Source organism: Aspergillus ambiguus, assembly GCF_047715705.1.
Source record: "Aspergillus ambiguus strain CBS 117.58 unplaced genomic scaffold BDV59scaffold_21, whole genome shotgun sequence".
Lineage (NCBI taxonomy): Eukaryota > Fungi > Ascomycota > Eurotiomycetes > Eurotiales > Aspergillaceae > Aspergillus > Aspergillus ambiguus.
Genome location: NW_027395534.1, coordinates 348,263 through 372,845, shown reverse-complemented (window position 1 = coordinate 372,845; position 24,583 = coordinate 348,263). Strand labels below are relative to the sequence as shown.

At 56.3% G+C, this 24,583-nt stretch overlaps 9 protein-coding genes across 9 annotated transcripts; 6 read left to right on the top strand and 3 right to left on the bottom strand.

Annotated features, from left to right (window-relative positions):
* Window positions 1–359: 359 nt before the first annotated feature.
* Window positions 360–6,567, top strand: BDV59DRAFT_193967 (mismatch repair ATPase MSH2; the record flags this gene model as incomplete). Its single annotated transcript, XM_073692322.1, has 7 exons — window positions 360–383; window positions 433–3,198; window positions 4,174–4,317; window positions 4,376–5,510; window positions 5,633–6,022; window positions 6,086–6,168; window positions 6,232–6,567. The coding sequence occupies 7 exons, from the start codon at window positions 360–362 to the stop codon at window positions 6,565–6,567; spliced, it is 4,878 nt and encodes a 1,625-aa protein (XP_073546885.1).
* Window positions 6,568–6,636: 69 nt separating this feature from the next.
* BDV59DRAFT_180888 (uncharacterized protein) lies at window positions 6,637–7,422 on the bottom strand. Its single transcript, XM_073690140.1, has 4 exons — window positions 7,344–7,422; window positions 7,259–7,296; window positions 7,139–7,209; window positions 6,637–7,090 (listed from the first exon to the last, which is right to left on the bottom strand). The coding sequence occupies exons 1-4, from the start codon at window positions 7,382–7,384 to the stop codon at window positions 6,998–7,000; spliced, it is 243 nt and encodes an 80-aa protein (XP_073546884.1). The 5' UTR covers window positions 7,385–7,422; the 3' UTR covers window positions 6,637–6,997.
* On the top strand, window positions 7,423–10,013 carry BDV59DRAFT_180885 (exosome nuclease subunit RRP6). Its single transcript, XM_073690139.1, has one exon. It carries the CDS (start codon window positions 7,608–7,610, stop codon window positions 9,918–9,920), a length of 2,313 nt encoding a protein of 770 aa, XP_073546883.1. The 5' UTR covers window positions 7,423–7,607; the 3' UTR covers window positions 9,921–10,013.
* On the bottom strand, window positions 10,014–11,799 carry BDV59DRAFT_180883 (putative membrane protein). Its single transcript, XM_073690138.1, has 4 exons — window positions 10,926–11,799; window positions 10,654–10,870; window positions 10,456–10,589; window positions 10,014–10,404 (listed from the first exon to the last, which is right to left on the bottom strand). Exons 1-4 carry the CDS (start codon window positions 11,131–11,133, stop codon window positions 10,343–10,345), a joined length of 621 nt encoding a protein of 206 aa, XP_073546882.1. The 5' UTR covers window positions 11,134–11,799; the 3' UTR covers window positions 10,014–10,342.
* BDV59DRAFT_180882 (uncharacterized protein) lies at window positions 10,654–11,799 on the top strand. The gene has a single exon (XM_073690137.1). It carries the CDS (start codon window positions 11,304–11,306, stop codon window positions 11,754–11,756), a length of 453 nt encoding a protein of 150 aa, XP_073546881.1. The 5' UTR covers window positions 10,654–11,303; the 3' UTR covers window positions 11,757–11,799.
* Window positions 11,800–13,162: 1,363 nt separating this feature from the next.
* BDV59DRAFT_180879 (Ras GTPase activating protein IRA2) lies at window positions 13,163–16,895 on the top strand. Its single transcript, XM_073690136.1, has 4 exons — window positions 13,163–13,886; window positions 13,946–14,079; window positions 14,135–15,977; window positions 16,030–16,895. Exons 1-4 carry the CDS (start codon window positions 13,682–13,684, stop codon window positions 16,188–16,190), a joined length of 2,343 nt encoding a protein of 780 aa, XP_073546880.1. The 5' UTR covers window positions 13,163–13,681; the 3' UTR covers window positions 16,191–16,895.
* Window positions 16,896–17,280: 385 nt separating this feature from the next.
* On the top strand, window positions 17,281–18,978 carry BDV59DRAFT_180877 (SEC14 family lipid-binding protein). Its single transcript, XM_073690135.1, has 3 exons — window positions 17,281–17,609; window positions 17,740–17,863; window positions 17,922–18,978. The coding sequence occupies exons 1-3, from the start codon at window positions 17,353–17,355 to the stop codon at window positions 18,531–18,533; spliced, it is 993 nt and encodes a 330-aa protein (XP_073546879.1). The 5' UTR covers window positions 17,281–17,352; the 3' UTR covers window positions 18,534–18,978.
* On the bottom strand, window positions 18,968–20,027 carry BDV59DRAFT_180876 (uncharacterized protein). The gene is made up of 2 exons (XM_073690134.1): window positions 19,810–20,027; window positions 18,968–19,742 (listed from the first exon to the last, which is right to left on the bottom strand). Exons 1-2 carry the CDS (start codon window positions 19,984–19,986, stop codon window positions 19,113–19,115), a joined length of 807 nt encoding a protein of 268 aa, XP_073546878.1. The 5' UTR covers window positions 19,987–20,027; the 3' UTR covers window positions 18,968–19,112.
* Window positions 20,028–20,320: 293 nt separating this feature from the next.
* Window positions 20,321–24,541, top strand: BDV59DRAFT_193964 (uncharacterized protein; the record flags this gene model as incomplete). The annotated part of the gene is made up of 3 exons (XM_073692321.1): window positions 20,321–21,337; window positions 21,405–21,765; window positions 22,047–24,541. 3 exons carry the CDS (start codon window positions 20,321–20,323, stop codon window positions 24,539–24,541), a joined length of 3,873 nt encoding a protein of 1,290 aa, XP_073546877.1.
* Between the last annotated feature and the right edge of the window lie 42 nt (window positions 24,542–24,583).

Genomic DNA, 24,583 nt, shown 5'->3' with positions numbered 1-24,583 from the left:
TGTGCTCTTGCATGGGCGTTACGATTGCATTGTCTACTTGCATGGCCATGGTCGTCTATTAGCGTCGGTCATTTTACCCTTTAACTTTGTCATACATAGAACGAATAGTAACTATTAATGATTACCAACATATCTGCCTCCATCCCCGTGTCCGTAAAATTGATAGATCTAGTTACATGGTCTACTGTTCGGCCTCCTGGTTGGCTGCAACGCGAAACGCGGGTTCACGTGACTGTCGCCACGAAGCGCGTCTCCCGCATTCAATTATCGGAGCTGGAGACCAGTCAACCTTCCTTGAGTGCAGACAACAGCAAGCCGGTATCCAGTCTCTCTCGTCTGGCTCGATACACGCAGGCATCATGTCCTCCAGGCCAGATCTCAAGGTAACCATCCCAATGCCAGTTCTGACATTCATTTTTAACGCCCTTGCAGGTCGACGACGAAGTGGGCTTCATCCGCTTCTATCGGTCTCTTGCGTCCGACGGCAACGATGATACCATCCGCGTCTTTGACCGCGGCGACTGGTACTCCGCCCATGGTGCGGAGGCCGAATTTATTGCCCGCACCGTGTACAAGACTACCTCCGTCCTCCGCAACCTCGGTCGGAGCGAGACCGGTGGTCTTCCTTCCGTGACCCTGAGCGTGACGGTCTTCCGAAACTTCCTCCGCGAGGCCCTCTTCCGGCTCAACAAGCGCATCGAAATCTGGGGCAATGTCGGCACCGGCCGCGGACACTGGAAACTCGTGAAGCAGGCCAGCCCCGGGAACCTGCAGGACGTGGAGGACGAGCTGGGCAGCGTGGGCGGGCTCACCATGGAGTCGGCCCCGATTATCCTGGCGGTGAAGATCTCGGCCAAGGCGTCCGAGGCGCGCAGCGTCGGGGTGTGCTTCGCCGATGCGAGCGTGCGCGAGCTTGGCGTCAGTGAGTTCTTGGATAACGATGTGTACTCGAACTTCGAGTCACTGGTGATCCAGCTGGGCGTGAAGGAGTGTCTGGTGCAGATGGACGGCAGCCGGAAGGACGTCGAGCTCGGCAAGATCCGCACCATCGCGGATACCTGCGGCATTGCCATCTCGGAGCGGCCGGTGGCGGATTTTGGCATCAAGGATATTGAGCAGGATCTTACCCGGTTGCTTAAAGATGAGCACTCGGCGGGGACGCTGCCCCAGACCGAGCTGAAGTTGGCCATGGGGTCTGCCGCGGCTCTGATCAAGTACCTGGGGGTGATGTCGGACCCGACGAATTTCGGGCAGTACCAGCTCTACCAGCATGACCTGTCGCAGTTCATGAAGCTGGATGCGTCAGCCCTTCGCGCGCTCAATCTGATGCCCGGTCCGCGGGACGGGTCTAGGTCGATGAGCTTGTTCGGTCTGCTGAATCACTGCAAGACGCCGGTGGGGAGCCGGCTGTTGGCGCAGTGGTTGAAACAGCCTCTTATGGATCTGAAGGAGATTGAGAAGAGACAGCAGCTCGTGGAGGCATTTGTGGAGAATACGGAGCTGCGACAAACGATGCAGGAGGAGCATTTGCGCTCAATCCCCGATCTGTACCGACTGGCGAAGCGCTTCCAGCGCAAGCAGGCGAATCTGGAAGACGTCGTCCGCGTCTATCAGGTTGCGATCCGCCTCCCGGGTTTTGTCGGGTCCCTGGAAAATGTTATGGATGAGCAATACCAGACACCCCTTGAGTCGGAGTACACGTCGAAGCTTCGCAGTCATTCGGACAGTCTGGCCAAATTGGAGGAGATGGTGGAAACTACGGTTGACCTCGACGCGCTGGAGAACCACGAGTTCATCATCAAACCTGAGTTTGATGAGAGCCTGCGGATCATCCGAAAGAAGCTCGATAAACTCCGCCACGACATGAATGTTGAACACCGCCGGGTCTCCCGAGACCTAGGGCAGGAGATGGACAAGAAGCTGTTCCTGGAGAACCACCGTGTGCACGGCTGGTGTTTCCGACTGACTCGCAATGAGGCAGGGTGCATCCGCAACGCGAAGGAGTACCAGGAGTGCTCCACACAGAAAAACGGCGTCTACTTCACCACCTCGACCATGCAGACTTTGCGTCGTGAGCATGACCAACTGTCGTCTAACTATAACAGAACGCAGACGGGCCTGGTCCATGAAGTTGTCAACGTCGCCGCATCCTACTGTCCCGTTTTGGAGCAGCTTGCTGGCGTCCTCGCCCATCTGGATGTGATTGTTAGCTTCGCGCACGCCTCTGTGCATGCCCCGTCTGCGTACGTTCGTCCTAAGATACATCCTCGGGGCACAGGCAACACGATCCTCAAGGAAGCGCGCCACCCGTGCATGGAGATGCAGGATGACATTTCCTTCATCACCAACGACGTGTCGCTAATCCGAGACGAGTCGTCGTTCCTCATCATCACCGGTCCCAACATGGGTGGTAAATCCACCTACATCCGTCAGATCGGCGTCATTGCCCTGATGGCCCAGACCGGCTGTTTCGTCCCCTGCTCTGAGGCGGAGCTCACCATCTTCGACTGCATCCTCGCCCGTGTAGGCGCAAGTGATTCTCAGCTCAAAGGTGTCTCCACCTTCATGGCCGAGATGCTGGAGACCTCCAACATCCTGAAATCTGCAACTTCCGAGTCGCTAATTATCGTTGATGAACTCGGTCGTGGAACGAGTACGTACGATGGCTTTGGGCTGGCGTGGGCTATTTCTGAACATATCGTCACCGAAATCCGCTGTTTCGGTCTCTTCGCCACGCATTTCCATGAGCTCACTGCTCTGGCTGATCGATACCCCAAATCGGTCAAGAATTTGCACGTCGTTGCCTTCATTGGTGATGGCACGAGCGGCGACAACGAGGACAACAAGGCAAAACAGAATCAGGTGACTCTGTTGTATCGCGTTGAGCCCGGTATCTGCGACCAATCTTTTGGTATCCATGTTGCGGAGCTAGTCCGGTTCCCAGATAAGGTCGTCAACATGGCTCGACAAAAGGCGGAGGAGCTGGAAGATTTCACCGCCGCAGACCAACAGGGACAAGATTCTTCCATGGCAATTGACGGCTGTTCCCAGGAGGAGGTGGAGGAGGGAAGCGCGCTGCTTAAAGCCATGCTGCTGAAGTGGAAGGATCAGATCTCCGACAAGCAGCTGACAGTCGAGGAGAAACGACAACTCATGCGTGACCTTGTCAAGGCTGATGAGAAGCTCCAAGGCAATAAGGTCTTCCAGGGCATCAAGGCTCTTTAGGTTATGGAACTGTTGTATGTCTTTTCGGCGCTAGCGGTTGGGCGTTGGGAGGGATGTTATTAAGTATGTCACGGGTTAGAAATGTTAAAATCACTGGATGCTATAATATATCATCTGAGTATTATCTGCTTTACTATTAGACGTATGTCTTGTAGAATCTATCTTGTTTTTGGTGCAATTGACTGTTTGCTGTCATGATAATGATCGGCATCTATAAATCACGTGAGGCCGCGGAGATCTAGACGCTGCTTTCGGGATATCCCAAACGACCTGCTGGTCATCCAAATCATCCCGCCGACAAGGTCTGCTTTCCTTCCCTTTAGCTGGTTATTGTGAAATCTTGCGCGATTCGAATACCTCTCTCTCCCGTTTGATCCACCCGTTCCCCGTTGTCGAGCTGCGTTTCCCGACCCCTCAGCGATGCGCGAAGACTGAGGTGCCCGCCGGACAGCCTTAATTCATGCACCCCTTTTCCATCCTCACACTCGGCATCTTCGTAGCGGGCTACATCACCGCCAGGTGGGATCTTGTTACCCGGCTATACGAGCTAGCTATCTTTGCATGGGATCACGGCGTCGTGGTACGTGGCTCGCCCCTCTTCTCCCGTCCGTGGGAACGAACACCTCGCGATGCGTTACATCACGACAGAGAGAGGCGAACACAGTGGCTGACTATACTACCTACTGGTATTTGTAGACTAGGACAGCAAAGGGATTTCTTCTCCTTTCCGTTTTTTTCTTCCTCCTGATCCTCCCGATCAATCACTTGGCCTCGAGAGAAGGTGAACTGGTATGCGCTGCGCCGATTGTTCCCTGAGCGCGTCGAAATGGCGGCTGCTGGCCGTTTCGCACGATGCTAACATGTTGGTAGCACCCACGATACGCGAATTTGGGTATATCCGCCCGGGAACAATTGCGCCGTCGGGGCTCCTTTTGATTGCGTCTGGAGGATGACAATATGCTTATGAGCGATGGATTGCTGCGGGTATTCTGGCCGTATGATCTCCCTCGGTCGCCGTCGTCAGGCGTTATCGTCGGATGGCGCAACTCCGAGCTTGATTTGTTTGTGTTGACCGTGTTGGAGGGTGTCGAGGTAAGGGCTCCGAAGCGCACATGAACGACAGGATGTCTGACACTCCGTCTGGTGATAGCCTCGAAACGTCGATAATGCCTTACGTGCGGGCATTCTTTTCCGCAATAGCCCGCACCCGATCGTGAGGATATTCAACCTATGTGGAAGATCAGCCATGCATGTTCTGGGTTCTACAAATCCGCAGGACCCGCCGACGTCCTTCAATTCGTCGCATCTATATGTTACTACGCACCCGTCGTACAAGGTGCCTCGGATATACTGTCCGCCGGAGACAAACCTGTCCGTTCAGGTGATTATGTTCCATCGGCCCCATCCCACTCGGATGGAATATATGTCGTTGGACCCCATTTCTCTCGCTCTGGGCGACAAGGCGTCCACGTCTGATAAATCGGACATGATGTCCGACACGATAGATACGGAGGAGGAGAGAGATAAAGCCCGAAGCAGGAAATTGGTTGAGAAACTCAGGCTTCATACGGTCGTTAAGCATGTTCCGTCACATAAAGAGCAGGCGCTCCCTCTCATAATCAACCAGGTCAATTGTGCCTATGAAATGGGACAGCTGATGGAAAGGAACAGCCATCTCATAGGCATCAGGGTGAAAAGGAGCATGAGTGTTGGGGAGCGGGTTGTCGAGTCTGCGACAACACTCTGGGACCTTTTCGTGCTTGGAGTCTCCTACGTGTTCTGGCAGTGGATCTGGCCCGTGATAACTCGGATCTTTGTTATCGGGCTTGTCTTTCATCGCTCGATTGCGGAGATTGTCTTGCAGGTTCTGGAGTGGCGTGCGCGTCCTGATGCGGCCGCATTGAAGGACATATCTGCTACCGCCCAACAAGTTGATATTCGGCTGCAGCAATTTTGTTACTGGCCCATCCAATACGTCAAATTGCGCCAAAGGAAGGATAATTGGGAGAGTGTCACAACAAGTCACCCGGATTACATCCGCTTTTACAATAGCTTGTGGCTGGTGGCTAATGATGTGATCATTGGGATTGCCCTGGGCTCGTACATCATGGATAATGCCAACTGGGTGGCCTTTCAAATCAACACCATCCTTACCGGATGGACGGTGGAAGGACTGCAGCGCACTATTTCGTGGCTGATGGACTGGCCGGCTGGTCTGAAGCTCAATAATGAGCTTGCTGCTTTCCTGGGTGATTTATTCCTGTGGGTGATTGAGAATTGGGCTGGTAAGGGTTTCTTTTACGATACGCACTTGGCCAAACTAACGTGACAAAAGCATGCATTGCAAATCTGCAGCCATATCTTCCCCACATCATTTATGTCGTTGGATGTTCCAGTTTTGCCGGAGCGAGCATGCCGATTGCGCTTTTCTCCGATCTGGTCTCTATCTTGACCGTGCACATCTACTCCTTTTACATCGCCTCCGCCCGCATATTCAATTGGCAGCTAACCATTATCATATCTCTTTTCCATCTTTTCCGCGGTAAAAAGCGCAACGTGCTGCGTCACCGTATAGACTCATGCGATTATGACCTCGACCAGCTCTTGATTGGCACCATCCTGTTTACAGTGCTCTTCTTCCTTCTACCGACTGTTATCGTCTTCTACCTTGCATTCGCGTCAGCACGGATGTTGATCATCTCGTTGAAGGCAGCACTCGATACCTGCTTGGCCTTCTTGAACCACTTTCCCCTATTTGCGTTGATGCTTCGCGTCAAGGATTCCAGACGACTACCAGGTGGGTTTAGTAATTGTCACCATGGCTTCGACCGTTGTCGCTTACCAAATGTACCAACGCCAGGCGGTATTCGATTTGACCTTCGCGAGGAGTACGACAGGTCATCGGGATCTAAATCGACTCCCACACCCTATATCCATCTTGAGGTGCGCTTTTGCCTTCCAACATATCAAACCAGGCCTGTATAAGACCGTCGCTAACGGATACAGTCAATCCCTCTCACACTTCGCTCAATGTTCGACCAATACTTCCAACTGGGCCATCGACTGCGAAAGCACTACCTATCGCCATCCGTGATATTCTGCCTCTTCACAGGCCGCTTTGTGCCTCCCATCCACCGGCGCAACCTATACAGTATGCAATACAGCATGCTTCCAGCGCGTCGCGCGGGACTAGCAGAGGTGTGGTCGATGCTGACGCATCCTCGAAAAAGCAGCGGTGGTAGCGGCGGGTCTTCGACGGGGGGCATGGGAGCCGGTGCGAACGGTATCCTCAAAGTACCGGGGGTGTTTGGTCAAGAAGGGAAAAGGCGCGGGCATCGATGACTGATAGTGGAAACTTAGGGATGATTTTACGCGTATCATACATAGAATATAATAATATCTATTCACTGAGGATGTGTAGAGATCATTGTATTGTACACCGCGCCACGCTTGCGCTTTTGATTTATAGATGCTTGGGAGAAAAGTCCTTGCAGTCGTCCAGTCTAGTATACAGTGGACATAACTAACGCTTAATTTCGAAAGTAACGCTGTGCAGTAAACAAGTTGGTATGTTCGTTTTCGACATGACGTGTAGTATTCAGACTACACAAAGAGCAACGTCGACAATTCTCAGACCATTATGGACTCAGGCGGAATCACCTTTGGGGAGACAGACTGCCGGCGGGACTGTCGTCGAAGTATATCCCGTCGCGGAGATGTCGCGTTCGTACGTGTGGAGTGGAGAGTATATATCTGGGTGACGTGGAGAGGTCTAACTTCTGCGGAGATACTCGGCATCGCTCTCCTTGTTGCCTTTTCGCGCCTCGTCGATCATCGTATCGATGCCTCGTTCTTTCAGGGTTTTCTATTTGTAAGTCAGAAAAGCTAGTTGGAAGCGCTGGCAATTACAGACATTCAGACAAGTCTTGTATTTCGAGAAGAGCTCCTCGCATTCATTTGATGTCGTGTTTCCACGGAGGTACTCTGCGATTTGGTCAGTGGCGGTGGTGTAGAAATAGTCCGCGGAACATACTCTCGCTGTACCATTTGAGGAAACAGGTATCGTATTTCCTGGTGGCCGTTAGACAATCCCCTTGCGTCTGGTGAAGAGAGCGTACTCCTTGATTTCGTTGCATTCAGGAGCTATGGAGGCAGCCATGGTGACTGAAGTGACGTTGAAAGGAGTGCGTGGATGGTCTAGTCCGCATGTTTCTGGGCAATTCGAGAGGAAGGCGATCCGCCAACCCTCATCCGGCAGGCGGTCAGCTCTCCGCCGGGCCGGCCATTTCTCCAGCTCCGAGATTTTTTGTCTTTATGGACGAAACGTTTCAAGGACGACGATCGCCCAACTCTCGCCTTGGTTGTGGTTATTCTTCTCCACGATGGAATCGGCTGCGGACTTTCCTCCATTTCAGCAGCAGCTGTCGTCGTCGCTGGTACAGGTGACGCGCACTGTTGGACAGCTTTCGGCAGAGGATCTCAACTTTCATCGTTCCTCGAGCGCAGAGGTTTCTGGATCACTTGACGAGCAGAGCGGCCGGATTCTCTCTCTTACGTCGTCGATCCTCAAAGCTGCGACAGCCGGTACAGACTTATCGACACCAACCCTGGAGGATGAAGATTCTGTCGAGGACAATTGGCGCGGCGTCGTGGACGTGATTGATGCGCTTCTCGAAAAGGCGGATGCATGTCTGGACGAGTTTACGGGGGTGATCAAGCGACTGAGCCCGTCGCAGCAAGAACAGAGTGCCGCAAAGTCGACCAGAAAGGCTCCTTCCAAGTTTCCCTCTATCTACGACTATGGGCCGTCGAAGATCCCCAAACCTCAGTTACAATTCGAGCGACTGGCCGATAACACCGACGTGTCTCCTTTCAAGCCCCTTTTGAAGACGAAGCCTCATGCGACGGTTCCCCTGGAGCAATCGTTGAACGTGGCCGACCCCGCCGCGGGCTACCCGAACCCTTACGACGCCGAAATCCGCGCCGCGAAATATCCCGACTCTGCTTATGCCGAGGCGCCTCCTGTCGATTACCTGCCCTTTGAATCCACCACTGCAACTTTTGTGGACACTGTGGAAGGCGTGAAGGAGATGCTGGGCGAGCTGAAAGCGGCAAAGGAAATCGCCATCGATCTGGAGCATCATGATGTCCATTCTTACCACGGCCTTGTCTCTCTGATGCAGATCAGTACGCGCGAGAAGGACTGGGTGGTCGACACGCTGAAGCCGTGGAGAGAGGAACTTCAGATGCTCAATGAGGTCTTCGCGGATCCGAATATTTTGAAGGTTCTTCACGGTTCGTCCATGGATATCATCTGGTTGCAGCGCGACCTGGGGCTGTACATTGTGGGGATGTTCGACACTTACCACGCCTCCTGTGCCCTCAACTACCCCAAGCGTAGTCTGAAGTACCTCTTGCAGAGGTTTGTCAATTTCGAAGCCGACAAGCGGTACCAGATGGCCGACTGGAGAATCCGGCCCCTTCCCTCCGGCATGTTCGACTACGCTCGTTCCGACACCCACTATCTCCTGTATATATACGACCACCTCCGCAACGAGCTCATCCGCAACTCCACCCCTGACAACAACCTCATCGACTACGTTCTGGAACGGTCCAAAGCCGAAGCCCTACAGCGATACGAACGGCCCGTCTACGATGCCGCGATGGGCCAGGGCCAGGGCGGATGGTACGACTATCTGTCCCGCAGCTCTGTCGTGATCAGCAAGGAGCAGTTTGCCGTCTTCAAAGCCGTGCACCAATGGCGCGACCAAGTCGCCCGAGAGGAAGACGAGGGCGTCCAGTGCGTATTCCCAAAACACATCCTCTTCAAGGTCGCCCAAGTGATGCCGCTCGACATCGGAACCCTCTTCCGGACGCTTTCCCCCGTGACCCCCATCGCAAAAGACCGAGCGTCGGATCTCCTCGAAGTCATCAAAGCCGCAAAGGCCGCCGGCGCAACCGGCCCGGAGTGGCGCGATGTATACGTCAAGCCGACGAGGACCAACCACACCTTCGCAGCGACCGCGGCCGAATCGACCCCCTCCGCGGACGACGGGCCGCTCCCCACAGCCGACCGGTGCGAAGTCTCCCAGTTCTGGGGCTCTGTGTTGAGCGCCAAGGAGCACCCCGTACGTCCCGAATACTCGATCACCGCCTCGGCGGAGGCGCTTCGCTTGTCGCTTCCGTTACCGCCCATGCCGAAGACTGTTTCCGAAGCCCGGGCGCAGCTGGCGCCGACGACCACGCCTGTCCCGCCGAAGCCCGCCGCTGCGGCCCCGGCCACGGAACTGGAGGAGGAGAAGGAAGAGGACAAGATCTTCACGGTGAAGGAGCGGGGTGGGCCGCGCAAGCGCAAGGTGACGCCGGTTGAACCGGCCGCCGGCGCCACGCCGGCCCTGTCGCCCGAAGCCGACGAGGTCAGCTTGTCCGTGGAGGAAACGGAGAAACCATCGAAACAGCGCCGGAAGGAGAAGAAGAACAAGTCGGCGTCTGCGACGCCGAAGTCTGAGGAGCCGGAGCCTTTCAACTACGAAGCCGCGGACTCGGTCCTGCATTCGAAACCCGCCCGCGGTGGTGGTGGTGCTGCTGCTGCACCGGCGAAGCCGTTCAACCCATATGCGAAGGCGTTGAATGCGCCGTCTGGGGTGCGCAAGCAGAAAGCAGAGACCCCGGGGAAGACCTTTACTTTCCGGTGATGTGGTGTGGGGTTTATGTCTGCATTTGCTAGGGCTGGAGTTGTTCGAGTGGGTGGATATTTGGTGATAGAAGGTTTAGTGCATAGCGATACCCGATTCTGGTAACAATGCATGTCATCTACGATAGATTGTGTTTGTAGCTTGTATTTTTTTGTGATTATGAACAGGGCTGGATTGTGGCCGCTGCATCCTGCACAAGAGACATCGCTGATGCAGGGGATGGACTTCCCAGCCGACGCAGCCTGTACGTTTGGCTGCAATTCGATCGTCGCCTGCAGATGCAGAGCGGGGCGCTGCGCAGCAAACGAAGCCGTAATATAAACTCTGCAGCCCTGGAGGATCCACAGGGAAGATGCTGGAGAGATATAGACCGGGGGATCGGATGACGGACGGGAATGATCAGGCCAGGCGAGAAGTGCAAATCACGACCGAGCCAAGGTCTTCCGTCGCTGCTTGATCATATACGAGTACATCATGACGGCCCCTAGGGATTCCTTAGCGCATATCATTCAAACGACGCAGGTCATCGGCTTACCAGGAGCGTACAGCCCCAGACAGAAATAGAATATCCCGGCGACGGACGAACGGTCCGTCACCGAGGCGGCCCTGAACATCAGCCACCACTCGCTCCCGATCCCGATGGGGTAAAGGACGGCAAAGAGGGAGTATCTTGCGTCAACTCAGCCGATACACCTCCCACGGAGAGAAAGAAAAAGGGGGAAGGGGATCTTACCGCAACCACCTCAGGAACGACGGGACGGGGGATCCAGCCAAGAGCACGACGAAGTAGGAATACCGCACGACGTCGGCGATGGACCAGGCGAACAGCATCGCGGCGTACGCGCGGGAGGAGGCGGTCACCCCGGGAAAGCCATAGTTAATGGCCCAGACCTGCACGGAGCGCGCGAAGACCTGCGTGAAGGTGGTGAAAATAGGGGCGCGGGTGATGCCTGGTCTTGGGGTCAGGTGCGTCTAAGTCAGGGTCATAAGGGGCGAGCGACTTACCGACGGCGGCGTGCAGGATGTCGGCGACGGCGAGGGTTTGGGTCCAGCGCGTCCAGGGTTCGAGGGGGGTGTAGACAGTGGTGGGGGAGGGTGCGGTGAGGACGGCGAGGAGGATGCGGAACCAGAGCAGGGCGGAGATGGCGTTGTAGGCGAGGAGATAGATCCTCTTGGGATCGGACTGGGGGGGTGATGGATGGTTCGAGGCCATCTTGTCTTACTTTCGGGGTCCGGGAGGGTTGTTGGCGTTGATGGAGGATGATGCAGGTGTGGTTGATGTTCCTGCAGGACTTTTCCCGTTTGGGGTGGGTTGATGTCAGTGCCGGTTTTAGTCTTCCAGCAGGATGAGGGAACAAAGATAAGGTAGGCTTATACGAACGGATGGTTCATACGACCTACGTGGAGCTAGTTAGGGAGAGATGGTTCGTTAGTTGGTGGGTATGGGTTGTCTATCTTTCTATTTGGGAACTGGTGCCACCAGTTCTACTCGACCTGTTAGGGTTATCTTCAAGTCATAGGTATACGATGAGCTCAAGCGGACCCCGGGTCTACATCCTCGATTTCGCAGGAGTTTATGGCACCCCTTCATTGACCGGTCGAGCCAGGACGTGCTTCTGGCAAAAGCAATATCCAGATCACTGTGGGGATGAACGACGTGAATGCGGAGGACAGGTGGAATACGAGGCACTGGTCCCAAGGAACAGGTTCGTGTTGTACCAGCAGTCTGTGCTCCGTCGAGTCGGTGTGGTGGTTTCCAATCGGGCTGCGAGCTGTGCCTTGTGGTGGCTGACCAGGATCACCGGGGACGGGAGGAACCAGGAGCGGGAGGCCTGAAGGATGGGCGAAAATGCACGGTTGGGATCCCAATACCCCGGAGTCGCACGGATGATGTGCATCCTGGACGGTTATTCATGTCGTTCATATTTCTTTTTTTATCCTAGCGGGGTGGTGGTGGTGGTAACCTCAGGTGACTCCTGAAACATCCGTGGTTGTCACTCCTGACGTGCATGCAGGATCATCCGTCCCGCGTCGGGATACAGAAGTACGGATAGGACATCCTCCGGGGTCGTGGAGGGGAACGGATTCAGCAAAAGGGAAAAGGGGAAATCCCACGTGTTCGACAGCGGATCTGTCCTCTTCGACCCAGGGAAACCGTGGAGAGAGGCAGAGTGTGTCGTGGATTGATTAATCTCATCAGTCTGCGACAGGAGCAGGGATGCTAACCGGATGGGGGGGGGGCCACACTCCAATGGGGCGATGATGCAGGTACCAGGGCTAGTCGATCAGCTGGATGGTCTGCCGCCGTCACACTAACCGTGGCCGAGTCAGGCACGATCAGTCTAGTGGAGGGAAGGTTTCATCGGTCCCATGGGAGGGGGGTTCTTCATGTCTTCGGGGGATACTTGATATTGCAGCATCGTAGATGGCAATAATGTACCCATAGAAGACCAAGAACCCTTTCTCAGGAACTGTGGGCCAACTGAACATGGGGTTCAACTAAGGACATTATTCCATCGCATGACACCATTCACGGTATGTGATGACAGCTGAAACGGAACATGATGGTCTGTGAGACCTCAGACAGGGGTAGAGTGCACATCACATACGCAGTACAACATACCATGCTGGTCCATCATTCTCAGGAGAATAATAATCAGTGAGGAGGGCAAAAAAAAAAAAAAAGTACTGCATCCAGACTAACCGCCGTAAGCACGGGTTCGCCTCCACATCCGAAAATTATGCCCCTATGTTATTCGGCAGGCCAGGTTTAGTTTGAGTCAGTGCCTTGGTCGGCGGGACGGCGGAGGGTGGCGAAAAAACCCCTCGACCAGGGGAAAGAATGGAGACCAAGAAGGAACAATCGAACGGTTATCACTCCCCAGGCACCGTCCATACTGCGCTGCGTCGGCGGACTGCGTCCACCATGGGAGTGCAGGTGGGCCGATGGAATTCCCCTTGCGTCCTCATGCATCCCCATCAGACTGGCTTGAACGCAAAGTCGGAAGACGATCATCCGTTTGGCTTGATGGATGGATGAAGCGATAATGGTCTGGTACGGAGGAGAAGCGTAGGGAGTATACGAGTATCCAGCATCCGTTCCGACATGAATACGCTGTAGGTGTAGAATCCACGGGACAAGAATCAAGCATAATCAGAACGAAAGATAAAGACAAATATAAAGACTTTTATGGGTCTGACGCACGAAACAACTCCACCTCTTCATCCCCTCTTTTTTCCTCCCAAACGGTTGGGTTGATGATGGTTTTTATTTATTTCCTTCGAGGTACATCATCGTCCCCTGACTCTGACTCTGTCCGCGTATTTATTCGTCGTCCGTCTGATTTGGATCTTCAACCGCCTTATCCACCACCCTAATTCCTTCCCCATTCCTCCTTCTTCTTCCTTCCTTCCTGCCTTGCGTGCTCCCTGCCTCTTGTCAGGAGATCTTTTTCTTTCTCTGTCTTCCTTCTCTCTCATTAGTCCTCCATCGCCAACTCCTTCAATCCATCATCCCATCTCGGTCGCCCATCTCCGCACCCGATCCTCAGGGGCACAGCACTTCATCTCCTCCGTCCCTCCAGATGACCGATTGAAACCCTCAATCCTCCGCGACCCTTCTCTTTCCTCCCAGTCACCCTGAATATCGGTGGTGGTGAACTCCTGCAGTGGCTGGTCGTTGGTGCCATACATCCCCCTGACCCGTCCACCTCGAGCGTCCCGCCGGTTTCACGCTCAGTTCACCTCCCACAAAACACATAATGTCGGTTGCGACTATGCTTCAACCTGCCTCCAGAACCTCCACGTCCTCTTCCTCCTCCTTCCAACCCGTCTCACGCCAAAACACAATGTCTTCTCACGACACGCGGTCGCTCCGCCAGTCCAAGCGGCTATCCGTCACCGCGTTGTACCTGTCCATGTCCGCAAAGGACAGGGACTTGGAGATCTCCGATGATTTGGCTCGAGGTGTGTGTGCCTTCCTCCGTTCCACCCCCCGGGGCCACCCGCTAACCCTCCCGGAACAGCCCAGAAACACCTCCGAGAATTAAAGGGCAAAATCTCCACCCAGTCGAAGAAGAACTTCGTCCTCGAGAAGGATGTTCGCTACCTGGATTCGCGAATCGCCCTCTTGATCCAAAACCGTATGGCCTTGGAGGAGGTAAGCTGAGCACCCGCCGTCGTCCGCGGCCCCATCTAACGTCCCCGGTCTCCAGCAAAACGAAGTCGCCAGCCACCTCGATGATGCGATCGATCCCCAGGAGGGCTTCTTCCCCAATGACGAAAAGACCCAGAAATACGGAAACCTGCTCTTCCTCCTCCAGTCGGAGCCCCGCCATATCGCTCACCTGTGCCGGTTGGTGTCCATGTCCGAGATCGATTCCCTCCTGCAAACCGTCATGTTCACCATCTACGGAAACCAATACGAAAGTCGCGAAGAGCACCTCCTGCTCACCATGTTTCAGTCGGTCCTCACCTACCAATTCGACAACACCCCTGAATACTCGTCCCTCCTGCGCCAAAACACCCCGGTCTCCCGGATGATGACCACCTACACCCGCCGTGGTCCCGGTCAGAGCTACTTGAAACAGGTGTTGGCCGATCAGATCAACGCCCTGATCGAATTGCGCGACGTGGACCTGGAGATCAACCCCTTGAAGGTGTACGAAACCATGGTGCGACAGATCGAGGAGGAGACCGGCTCGCTCCCCGACTACCTCGCCAGGTCCGTCACCGCCGAAGCCGCCGCCGAGAACGAACAGGTGCAGGCCATCATCGCACCGCGCCTGAAGATGCTGACGGACATCGCCAACGGGTTTATCACCACCATCATCAACTCGGTCGACGAGACGCCGTACGGGATCCGGTGGATCTGCAAACAGATCCGTAGCTTGTCTCGGCGCAAGTACCCGGACGCCCAGGACCACACCATCTGCACGTTGATCGGCGGTTTCTTCTTCCTGCGCTTCATCAACCCGGCTATCGTCACTCCGCGATCCTACATGTTGATCGATGCCACTCCCACCGACAAGCCCCGCCGGACCCTGACCCTGATTGCGAAGATGATCCAGAACCTGGCGAACAAGCCCTCATACGCCAAGGAACCCTACATGGCGAAGCTCCAGCCCTTTATCCAACAGAACAAGGAGCGCGTGAACAAGTTCATGCTCGACCTGTGCGAGGTCCAGGATTTCTACGAGAGCTTGGAGATGGATAACTACGTGGCGCTTTCCAAGCGCGATCTGGAACTGCAAATCACGCTCAACGAGATGTATGCGACGCACGCCTTGTTGGAGAAGCACAGTGCAGCCCTTGCCCAGGATCAACACTCCCACCTGCACCAGCTCCTGCTCGAATTGGGATCCGCGCCTACCCAAGTCCCCCGGAAGGAGAACCGGACCATTACCGTTCCTCTCTTCAGCCGGTGGGAAACCGCCCTGGATGACCTGACCGCGGCCCTCGACATCACCCAGGAGGAGGTGTTTTTCATGGAGGCCAAGTCCACCTTTGTCCAGATCCTCCGGTCGTTGCCGCCCAACTCGTCGGTCACCCGCCGACCCCTCCGCCTGGACCGCATTGCCGAAGCCGCCGCGACCCTGAAGAACGACGCGGTCATGGTGCGGAAGGGCATTCGCACGATGGAGCTCCTGAGCCAGCTGCAGGAGATGGGGGTCATCGACCGTTCCGACGAATTTAGTCTCCTTCGCGACGAGGTCGAGCAGGAATTGGTCCACCTGGGCTCTCTGAAGGAGAAGGTGCTGGACGAAACGAAGAAGCTCGAGGAGGTCTTTGCGACCATCCGGGACCACAACGCCTACCTGGTGGGCCAGCTGGAAACGTACAAATCCTACTTGCACAACGTCCGCAGTCAGTCCGAGGGCAAGTCGCGCAAGCAGCAGAAGCATCAGGAACTTGGGCCCTACAAGTTCACCCACCAGCAGCTGGAGAAGGAAGGCGTTATCCGGAAGAGCAACGTGCCGGAGAACCGACGCGCCAACATCTACTTCATGTTCAAGAGCCCCTTACCGGGGACGTTTGTGATCAGTCTGCACTACAAGGGTAGGTCGAATCGAACCCCCGCGTCGTTTTCCTTGTTCCTAATCTCTCATAGGCCGTGCCCGCGGGCTGCTGGAGCTTGACCTCAAGCTGGACGATCTGCTCGAAATGCAAAAGGACAACCTGGAGGACTTGGATCTGGAGTATGTCCAGTTCAATGTCTCCAAGGTGTTGATGCTCCTGAACAAACGATTTGCACGAAAGAAGGGCTGGTAAAGCGGCCCTTTGTTATGACGTATATGAAGCAGACCGACGAAGTTGCCGACAGGTGCGGGCATGGCACCTGGCTTCGGTCGACGAACACGATGGGTCCTTGAGACGGAGCCTAGGAGGCGCTTCCCTCTTGAGGGCCCCGCTTCGCGATTCTTATGAGACCTGTTTGATGGTGAAGATGCGCGCCCCCCTAATGACGGCGGATGAGTTTTCGGTTACATACAGCCCGGCTACGATTGCACTTATTGTTGTTGTTGGAATCTCTCTACGGCCGTGGGCCAATAATCCGGTGAAGAAGTGAACGCCTTGCTAATCGGGATGGAAGGGGAGGATTGCGCTCGCGGGCTCGAGGCGACCCCATGACCGGACCCTGGGCGGATGAGTTTATTTTCGTATACCCTGTTGAGACCTGTTGATTGTTGACTTTGGAATTGGATGGCTTTGTTGGCTAATATGCGTTTGTTTGGTTGCCTTGATGTCTGTTTATGCCTGCGCATGTACCTATATGTAAGAGATTCCCCCGACGGAGGTCTAGTGGCTGTAATGCAGAAGTTGTTTCTCCCGGAGTGAGTGGTACGTCAGACGAGAGCGGCCTGGGTGGACGATAGTTGGACAGGGCGACGTCATGTAGGGGCGAAAAAGCGCAGGGAAGAAAAAAAAAGTTCTTTGCCGCTGCAGATCGTCGATGCCCCTATTTCACCAAACAGAAAGAAATATACGTAGGTAGGTAGGAATCATACACAGGATCATATATGATAATACGCAGGAAGATAGTCAAATTCGGTAAAACTCTGGTAATCTGCCTCAAACCGTCCGTCCCACTCGCCCCCCGCTGCGTCGTGCTGGCCTTTCGGGGTCCCGCTAAAATAAAGTGCTGTTTCCGTCCAGCCAGCGCCTGACCGTCTGTTTCCCTTCTTCCTCTTCTCCCTCCGCTTTCATCTCTTCACCTCTCTCTCTCCCTTTTTCCTCTCCGGATTCCCTGTCTGGCCTCTGGACTTGGTATCCTCTTCATCACCTGAGCCCCTCCACTTCCTGACTTTCCGCGTGATTGTCCTGTCTTCGCCTCTCTCTCTCTCTCTCTCTCTCTCTCTCTCTCCACTTCTGACTTCTATCAACCTCCCCTCTCCCTCGAGTCTCCGACCCCTGCGAATTTCCCCCTCCAACAATGGCGGCCCCAACGGACAACCAGGTCACCCCGTCCAAGTACGACAACTATGACTTCCCCACTACCGCGCCGGAGGACAAGGACAACAAGGAGGCCCAATCCGGCCACCCAGGCCACACCACCCCCGAACAGGACGCGAAGGTCGAACAGCTCCGGAGTGAGTTGGAGAAGGAAGGCTACACGGAAAGACTAGACACCTTGACTCTGTTGCGCTTTTTGCGGGCTAGAAAGTTCGACGTTGCTGCGTCCAAGCTGATGTACGTCCGCCACATCCTTGTCTGACGGGGGCGGCGTATTCTTCGTGCAGGCATTGCCTGTTCTAGCGCCTTTTCCCGTCCCTGCGTCGGTCCTCCCTAGTGATTACGCTGACATGTCTTCTCTCCCCAGGTTCGTCGAGTCGGAGAAGTGGCGCAAGGAGTTCGGCACCGATGACCTTCCTCGCACGTTCAACTACGAGGAAAAGCCCCAGGTCTTCGCCTACTACCCCCAGTACTACCACAAGACGGATAAGGTGCGCCTTTGCCCTCTGCGAGCTCCCAGAGGAATATACTGACCAGGGTCGCAACCAGGACGGGAGACCCGTCTACATCGAGAAACTCGGCAAGATCGACCTCAATGCCATGTACAAGATCACCACGGCCGAGCGCATGCTGCAGAACCTGGTCACGGAGTACGAGAAGCTCGCCGACCCCCGTCTGCCGGCGTGTTCCCGCAAGGCCGGCAAGCTCCTGGAGACCTGCTGCACGATCATGGACCTGAAGGGCGTGGGCGTCACGAGCATCCCGTCCGTGTACGGATACGTCCGCCAGGCATCCGCCATCTCCCAGAACTACTACCCCGAGCGTCTGGGTAAGCTGTACCTGATCAACGCCCCCTGGGGCTTCAGCACCGCCTTCAACGCCGTCAAGGGCTTCCTGGACCCCGTCACCGTCGACAAGATCCACGTTCTGGGCAGCAACTACAAGAAGGAGCTGCTCGGCCAGGTGCCCGCGGAGAACCTCCCCCTTGAATTCGGCGGTACCTGCCAGTGTCCCGGCGGTTGCGAGCTGAGCGACATGGGCCCGTGGCAGGAGCCGGAGTGGGCCAGAACCCCCAAGTGGGCTCTCCCCAAGGACCAGAGTGCTTCGACAACCGAGGAGAAGACCGTGACTGAGGCTCCCGCCCCTCAGCCGGCCGCATAGACTGTTTGCGTCTTTTTTTTGTTCTTGTGTTCTCCGTCTTTTGGATGCACCCTTAAGAGGAAGAGATTTCTAGTACGATTTCATTCCCGCATCTATACTCCGTTCTCCAAGATCTGTCTGAATGGACTCCACTATATCAGCTGTACCGTTCCCCTTTTCTCCTTCGTTGCTCTTATTGATTCTGTCTTTTTTTTTTTTGGCTCCACCTTTCAAGCCCCCATAAATCCAATAGTTGATCATCTATGCTTGCTTTTCCTCCTTGTTTCTTTCGCGTTTTGTTTCCTTTTGGCTTTGTTGACACTAGATATCAAACAACGCAACATGAGCGGCGCGAGGTTTTATAGATGGGAGCTGGGAGTAGTAGCATTGGGAAAGAATATAAAAGTGGTCCAAAATTGAACGAGCGGTGTACGTATGAGAATCGCAGCAGTGGTCCCGAGTCAAAGCGGTGTATTCCTTATAAACAGTAGCCATAGGTATATCGTAAGGTTGCAGTAAAGCCTTTGGTATCATATCATCCCTTTCCCATCCAACGCCAAAACCGCACAAGCCAACCGGCACAAAAATGAAATCTATCGCTCACTTCTTCTCAACCACGTCCACCGCCTGGGCAGCCCGTTCCGCCTTTCCAACCGTCGACGCCAATGCATTCCCATCTGTTGTGTCATCGTCCGCCGACTCAGCCTCCCCGGATGACACGGCCCCCTGGAGCCGCAGCAACGTCCGCAGCGCATCCTCATAGACCTCCGCCATCTCCCCACTCCGCCACAGCTCAGCCTCATGATCACTACCGTGGGGTACTTGTATTTTCCAATCGGGCCGGACTGTGCGTCGCTGCCGTTGCGGGTCTTGCCTGTCGCCGTCGGCGTCACGCATCTCGACATCCTGCCCCGCCAGACCCTTTTCTCCAACGTCGTCATCGTCGGACTCGTCTTCCTCCTCCTCCAGCGTCTTCTTCAATTGCTCCGAGTACGCCGCAGCCGCCCGCCGCGGCGCATCCCGCCTCAACTGCGCAACCGTCGTGTTCAGCGACTCCAGCTGCGCATACAGCGAGGTCACCCGCGACGCGAGCCGACTGTCATACTGCTCGTACTCGACCGTCTCGGCCGGGGCGGTGAACGCGGCCGGGAAGGGGAACTGCGGGGAGGATGAGTCGAGGCCGTTGATGCTGACGGAGGTGGCGGCGGTGGTGAACGTGCGGCGGATGAACTGTGCAGATGGGTTAGCTGATGGGAGGTTCTCCTAAAGGAGTGCGGGAGCGAGCGGACTAAATTACCTCGTCGACGAGCTCGCGCACGCGCTCGCGCATCGGATCGGGGCCATCGGTTTGGTTGGCGGATGGAGGGAAGTGGAGGTCGAGCTTTTGGCGAGAGAGCGCGACCGTGTTGGCGTAGAGGTAGGTGAAGTCGGCGGGGGATTGGAGCTCGATCTTGCGGTGCATGTCGGTGGACATGGTGGTGGTGGTGGTGGTGGTGGACGCGTCGAGGGGTTGTTGGATGGATGGTGGATCTCTGGGCGGAACCAGAAGAAGTCGAGAAGGGCGGTGAGGCGGCCTCAGGCACTACGCCGGGCTTGTCGATCGTCCCCGCAAACGATGTCATCGATCTAGTCTGCGTCTTCTTCCTCTTCCTCTTCTTCTTTTCTTCGTGTCCTGCTTCTTCTTCCGGGCGACTGGCTCGCTTGTCTCTCGTTGATCTTAAACACTTGATACCTAATCTTGCCACTCTGTCGATAATCGTCCTCTTCTATCTTTCCAGCAATGCGGTAGGGTAGTATGCAGCCACACCATGGACAACACCGCCATCCGTCTCGTCGACAACACCGCGCCTGCGCGTCGACTCTCCGACGATGAAGCCGAAGAGACCATCTCGCAGATCCCCACCGCTTCGACCGACCTCTCCAGAAACGCCTCCCGACGATGGAGGACGCCCTCCGTGAGGACCTCGCTGCGGAACCGACGATACGCCAAATGGCAACCGCAGCGTCTGGGCATCGTCGACACCAATGGCCCTAGCGATGACGGCGACCTGGCCCACGCACGCAGCAACACCAACACCCTCGGCGGCGACAGCCTCACGTCCGTGTCATCCTATCCGACCACCGAACCCCGCGGCGTGGACACGGCCGATTTCGCCGCCTCGTCCTCATCGGGGCGCGACACCGGGACTGCGGCGGCGGCGGCCCGGCCCCGGCCTGGCCACGAGCTCGACATCCTGTACGAGAACCAGCGGGGGTGGTTCTTCTTCGGTATCCCGCTGTACTCGCACCGCTCGCTACTGAACCTCGATCCCAGCGCGTGGGTGACCGGCGACCTCCGCGACAGCCCCGTTGACATTACCAACGCGCAGCTGCCCGACCCCAGCTGGGAGTGGGCGTGGATGTCGTGGTACGTGGACATGTCCGGCGACGTGGACGACCAAGGGTGGCAGTACTCGTTCTCGTTCTCGTCGACCGCCTGGCACGGCTCGCATCCGTGGTTCCACTCGTTTGTGCGGCGGCGGCGCTGGGTGCGGCTGCGCGTGAAGCGTGCGTCCGAGCGGCGTCGGCCGGGTCGCTCGGAGTTTGAGATGGCCCATCGCCTGAACGAGGATTACTTTACGATCCATTCCGCGGCGAAGAGCCGAGCCGCGTCGATTGCCGAGCCCGCGCGCCGCCGCATGGAGGCGCCGCCGCTGGAGGAGATTGCGAATATCCCGACGTTGTTGCATGCGATGAGGACGGCTGTGGTCGATCGCGAGAAGATCGAGGCGCTCAATCGGTTTCTCCATGAGGGAGGGGACGAGCTGTACTATTTGGATGAGAAGGTGGGTTTGGTCGTCGTGTTGGGCCGGGTTGTCGGTTTGGTATAAAATATAGGCTGATACGCTCTAGATGCCGGAGATCATGTCGCTGTTTGTCTTCCAGGCCTCGCGCTGGCAGTTCCTCACCCACGTGAGGAACTTGATCGACGAGCTGGCCCGTGACGAGTCCACGGCTGGTAGCGAGACCGAAACGGAGAATATCCGTCGCCAGAGGGAATACCTCGAGAAGGCGGCGGACACTGCCAGCCGCCATCTCACGGGGCCGGAGGTGTTCAGTGCCCGCGGTGGAGGGTCTGCGGCGCAGATGCTCAATCTGACCCCGAGTGCGAGGAAGGGTAGCTTGATATCGAAACACTCGCGCAACTTTTCCTACCCACCTATGACCAATGGAGGGCGCATTAAGGGGATTCCTCGCCGGGCGGAAGTGGGACGTGAGGGCCATATATATTAGGTGCTTTCAGTCGCCGCTACTTTGTTTTTCTTCTCTCGATAGACTGTATTTCTAGTGAACGATTGAACAGTATATCATTTTATATTTTATGTATTCCTTGTAGTATATGTAGATAGAGAGATTTGTATACTTCAGGTTGACGCACTAAGGCCGAAACGGGAAATGTGCCATCACTGACCGCCTACCCCTTCGGACCTCCCGGCAATTTATTATCTGCGAGACTTTAAACGCAGTAGACAGACAGCTTCTGCACCAACACAGATCATCTTTCCCTCCTAACCCCCTCCTCTCCACCGCCACTCCTCCCCTTCCATGACAGTGACGACGCTTTTGCCGCGTCAATCCTCATGTTCTCGCGTGGCCATCCGTGCTTGAAACGACGTGGTCTGGCTGCCGTCCTGGACACCGTCGCGGCTGGCCCCGAGGAACCCTTACTCTTCCTTTACCCCCGCTGGGTTACGTCGGCAGCCCGCCAGCGGAGACCGCTCTCGTCGATTGCCTCGCCATCCCCGGCTCCTCGTCCCTCGCGCAGGCTGTCCTTCGGCGCCGCATCCCGACGATGGCTCTCCAACTCGGCTGTGGGAGCCAACCCGACTCCGCCGGTCGATAATGCGCCCCAGAAGAACACTCCCCCCGATGGACCAGAGAAGTCACTGGCGGATCGCTCCGAGAAGACCACCCAAGCAAAAGGTCCCGTCCCCGGTAGTGTACTCCCCCGCAAAGGCCGACGTGTCTTCAACGCCTTCTCCGACCTCGACCTCCCGACTCCGGCATCGTCTTCCCCGTCCACCCCGAAGGGAAACATCACCCGTACCACCCGCTCCGCGGCCGACAAAGCCTTGGTGGCCATGAAGCGCCTGTCCGTCCGAGACCGCCGCAAGCTCCGATATCGGGTGTTCCTGTCGAAGCAGCTCCAGGAGCGTGGGGTGAAGAACCGGCCCAACCAGTGGGCCAAGATCCGGGATCTGCTGGAGCAGCTGCAGGAGGACGCCCGCGTGTGGACCAAGAAGGGCACGAGGCAGAAGGAGCTGCTTATCCCCGAGGAGACCGTGGCGCTGCTCGCTGGTGTCACCGACATGGCCATGAAGGAGAACATCTGGTATGTCCCTGTCCACAACGGGTGTCGTGTGCATGTGCTCCACCCGCGCGAGAGCGAGGGCCAGTATCGGAAGGTGATCCTGTCGGGCTCGGAGCGGGTCGTGGAGCTGGTCGGGGACCGGATCATGCATGCGCGCGACCTCCAGGCCGCCGGCGCGCCGTTGGTCGACATCCGCAAGCCGCGCGTGCCGGTGTTCCCTTCGATCGATGCATTGAAGCGCAAGGGCCACCCGGTGCCGCTGGTACGGGGCGTTTGGGACTTCTACACCGCACGCGGGAGGCCGGCCAAGTTCGATTTGATCCTCGCGGCGTCGGAGAACTTGTCGACCGTGCGGGAGTTCGCGGAGCATGTCGAGGAGTTGACGAGGTCCCAGGCGTTGTCCTACAAGCGGGTCAATGGCCGTCCGCAGGCGCCTCATGCGCGACGGGTCGCCAAGGCGGTGGTGAAGCTGCTGCTCGATGACGCGAACCGTGATTTACTCTCTACGGCGGCGCTGAATCGCGCGCTGGCTTTCCTCTGCGAGCATGACTTTCTTCGGTTTGCGAAGATGGTGTTCCTCCGGGCGGAGCATATCGCCACAGTAGATACTTTCAATATCCTTTTGAAGTCGGCGGCGAAGAGACAGGATGCGCAGTTCTTCCGCCAGTATCTGCTCGTCATGTCCCGGATGAACATCCGACCCGACTCGTACACCTGGGTTGCCTTTTTGGACTGTCTTGTTTCTCCGAAAGCGAAGGCGAACGTCCTTATCTACGCGCTGCAGAAAGGCTATCTCAACCAGACAGGCGCCGTGCGCAGTGCCCTGCAGTTGACCATCCAGGACACCTTTCTGACGCATCTGGAAAGCGGGAAGAGCGTGGACTCGTTTTTCAACATGGCTATCGACACGTACGGAACCAACTGGTTCCCTCCGTCGCTGATCAACCAGATGTTTAGTGTGACGGTGCGGTTGAAGGACTTCCAGGCCATGGACCGGCTGCTGGAGATTTGCAGGCAACAGGGTTTCTCGCTGAATGGCTCTACGATCAACCAGATCGTCCTGCTCTTTCGATCGGACATCTTCTCTGCGCTGCGGTATCTCTGGAGATGTTCCGACCAGCCGGAGAAAAAGCTCGGGAAGGACGCATGGGAGCGCCTCTTCCTGGTCGCCTTCAAGGGACGCCATTACAACATCTGCCGCGTCCTGTGGCGATACGCGTGCATCAACGAGGCCGTGACGTACAAGATGAAACAGGCGGTGCTCAGCTCGTTGGCTCGGAACGTCGCACGGAAGAAGGGGAAGGACATCGACAACGTGTGGCGGACGAGCGCCGGTAAGATTATTGTAGGGGTTGACTTGCATCTCGCATCGTACCCCCAGAAGAGCTCGGTTCTGGATTGCGTGCCGCCCGAGTTCCACGAGAACCCGGTCTCGTATCTCGCGAGCGGGTTCAAGGCCGACGGGGAGGACCGGCAGAGACAGTTGCGTCTGGCGGCGACGCTGACGCAGCGTGATATTGAGGTCGGTTCCTGGTACCGAGCTACGCGGCCTTTGGGTATCATGTTGGAGGCTGCTGCCGTGATGGACCGCGAGTGGAAGGACGCGCCGCGGCCCACGCAATGGCTGATGCAGAATGCCATCAACGTACCTGTGACACAGTGCGTCTATCCCCGGTGAGCTCCGTGTCCGCCTGCCTTCAACAAAGTTTGCGACATGTAT

Coding starts and splice junctions, on each gene's coding strand:
- BDV59DRAFT_180877 (XM_073690135.1), top strand. CDS start 17,353: ATGGCGGCCCCAACGGACAACCAGGTCACCCCGTCCAAGTACGACAAC. Junction 17,610..17,739: donor GTTGCTGCGTCCAAGCTGAT/GTACGTCCGCCA, acceptor TTCTCTCCCCAG/GTTCGTCGAGTCGGAGAAGT. Junction 17,864..17,921: donor ACTACCACAAGACGGATAAG/GTGCGCCTTTGC, acceptor GGTCGCAACCAG/GACGGGAGACCCGTCTACAT.
- BDV59DRAFT_180876 (XM_073690134.1), bottom strand. CDS start 19,986: ATGTCCACCGACATGCACCGCAAGATCGAGCTCCAATCCCCCGCCGAC. Junction 19,743..19,809: donor TGCGCGAGCTCGTCGACGAG/GTAATTTAGTCC, acceptor CCATCTGCACAG/TTCATCCGCCGCACGTTCAC.
- BDV59DRAFT_180883 (XM_073690138.1), bottom strand. CDS start 11,133: ATGGCCTCGAACCATCCATCACCCCCCCAGTCCGATCCCAAGAGGATC. Junction 10,871..10,925: donor CATCCTGCACGCCGCCGTCG/GTAAGTCGCTCG, acceptor CCCCAAGACCAG/GCATCACCCGCGCCCCTATT. Junction 10,590..10,653: donor TCGTTCCTGAGGTGGTTGCG/GTAAGATCCCCT, acceptor AGTTGACGCAAG/ATACTCCCTCTTTGCCGTCC.
- BDV59DRAFT_180879 (XM_073690136.1), top strand. CDS start 13,682: ATGTCGGTTGCGACTATGCTTCAACCTGCCTCCAGAACCTCCACGTCC. Junction 14,080..14,134: donor ACCGTATGGCCTTGGAGGAG/GTAAGCTGAGCA, acceptor CCCGGTCTCCAG/CAAAACGAAGTCGCCAGCCA. Junction 15,978..16,029: donor GATCAGTCTGCACTACAAGG/GTAGGTCGAATC, acceptor AATCTCTCATAG/GCCGTGCCCGCGGGCTGCTG.
- BDV59DRAFT_180888 (XM_073690140.1), bottom strand. CDS start 7,384: ATGGCTGCCTCCATAGCTCCTGAATGCAACGAAATCAAGGA. Junction 7,297..7,343: donor GAATGCAACGAAATCAAGGA/GTACGCTCTCTT, acceptor AACGGCCACCAG/GAAATACGATACCTGTTTCC. Junction 7,091..7,138: donor AATACAAGACTTGTCTGAAT/GTCTGTAATTGC, acceptor ACTTACAAATAG/AAAACCCTGAAAGAACGAGG.
- BDV59DRAFT_180885 (XM_073690139.1), top strand. CDS start 7,608: ATGGAATCGGCTGCGGACTTTCCTCCATTTCAGCAGCAGCTGTCGTCG.
- BDV59DRAFT_180882 (XM_073690137.1), top strand. CDS start 11,304: ATGGTTCATACGACCTACGTGGAGCTAGTTAGGGAGAGATGGTTCGTT.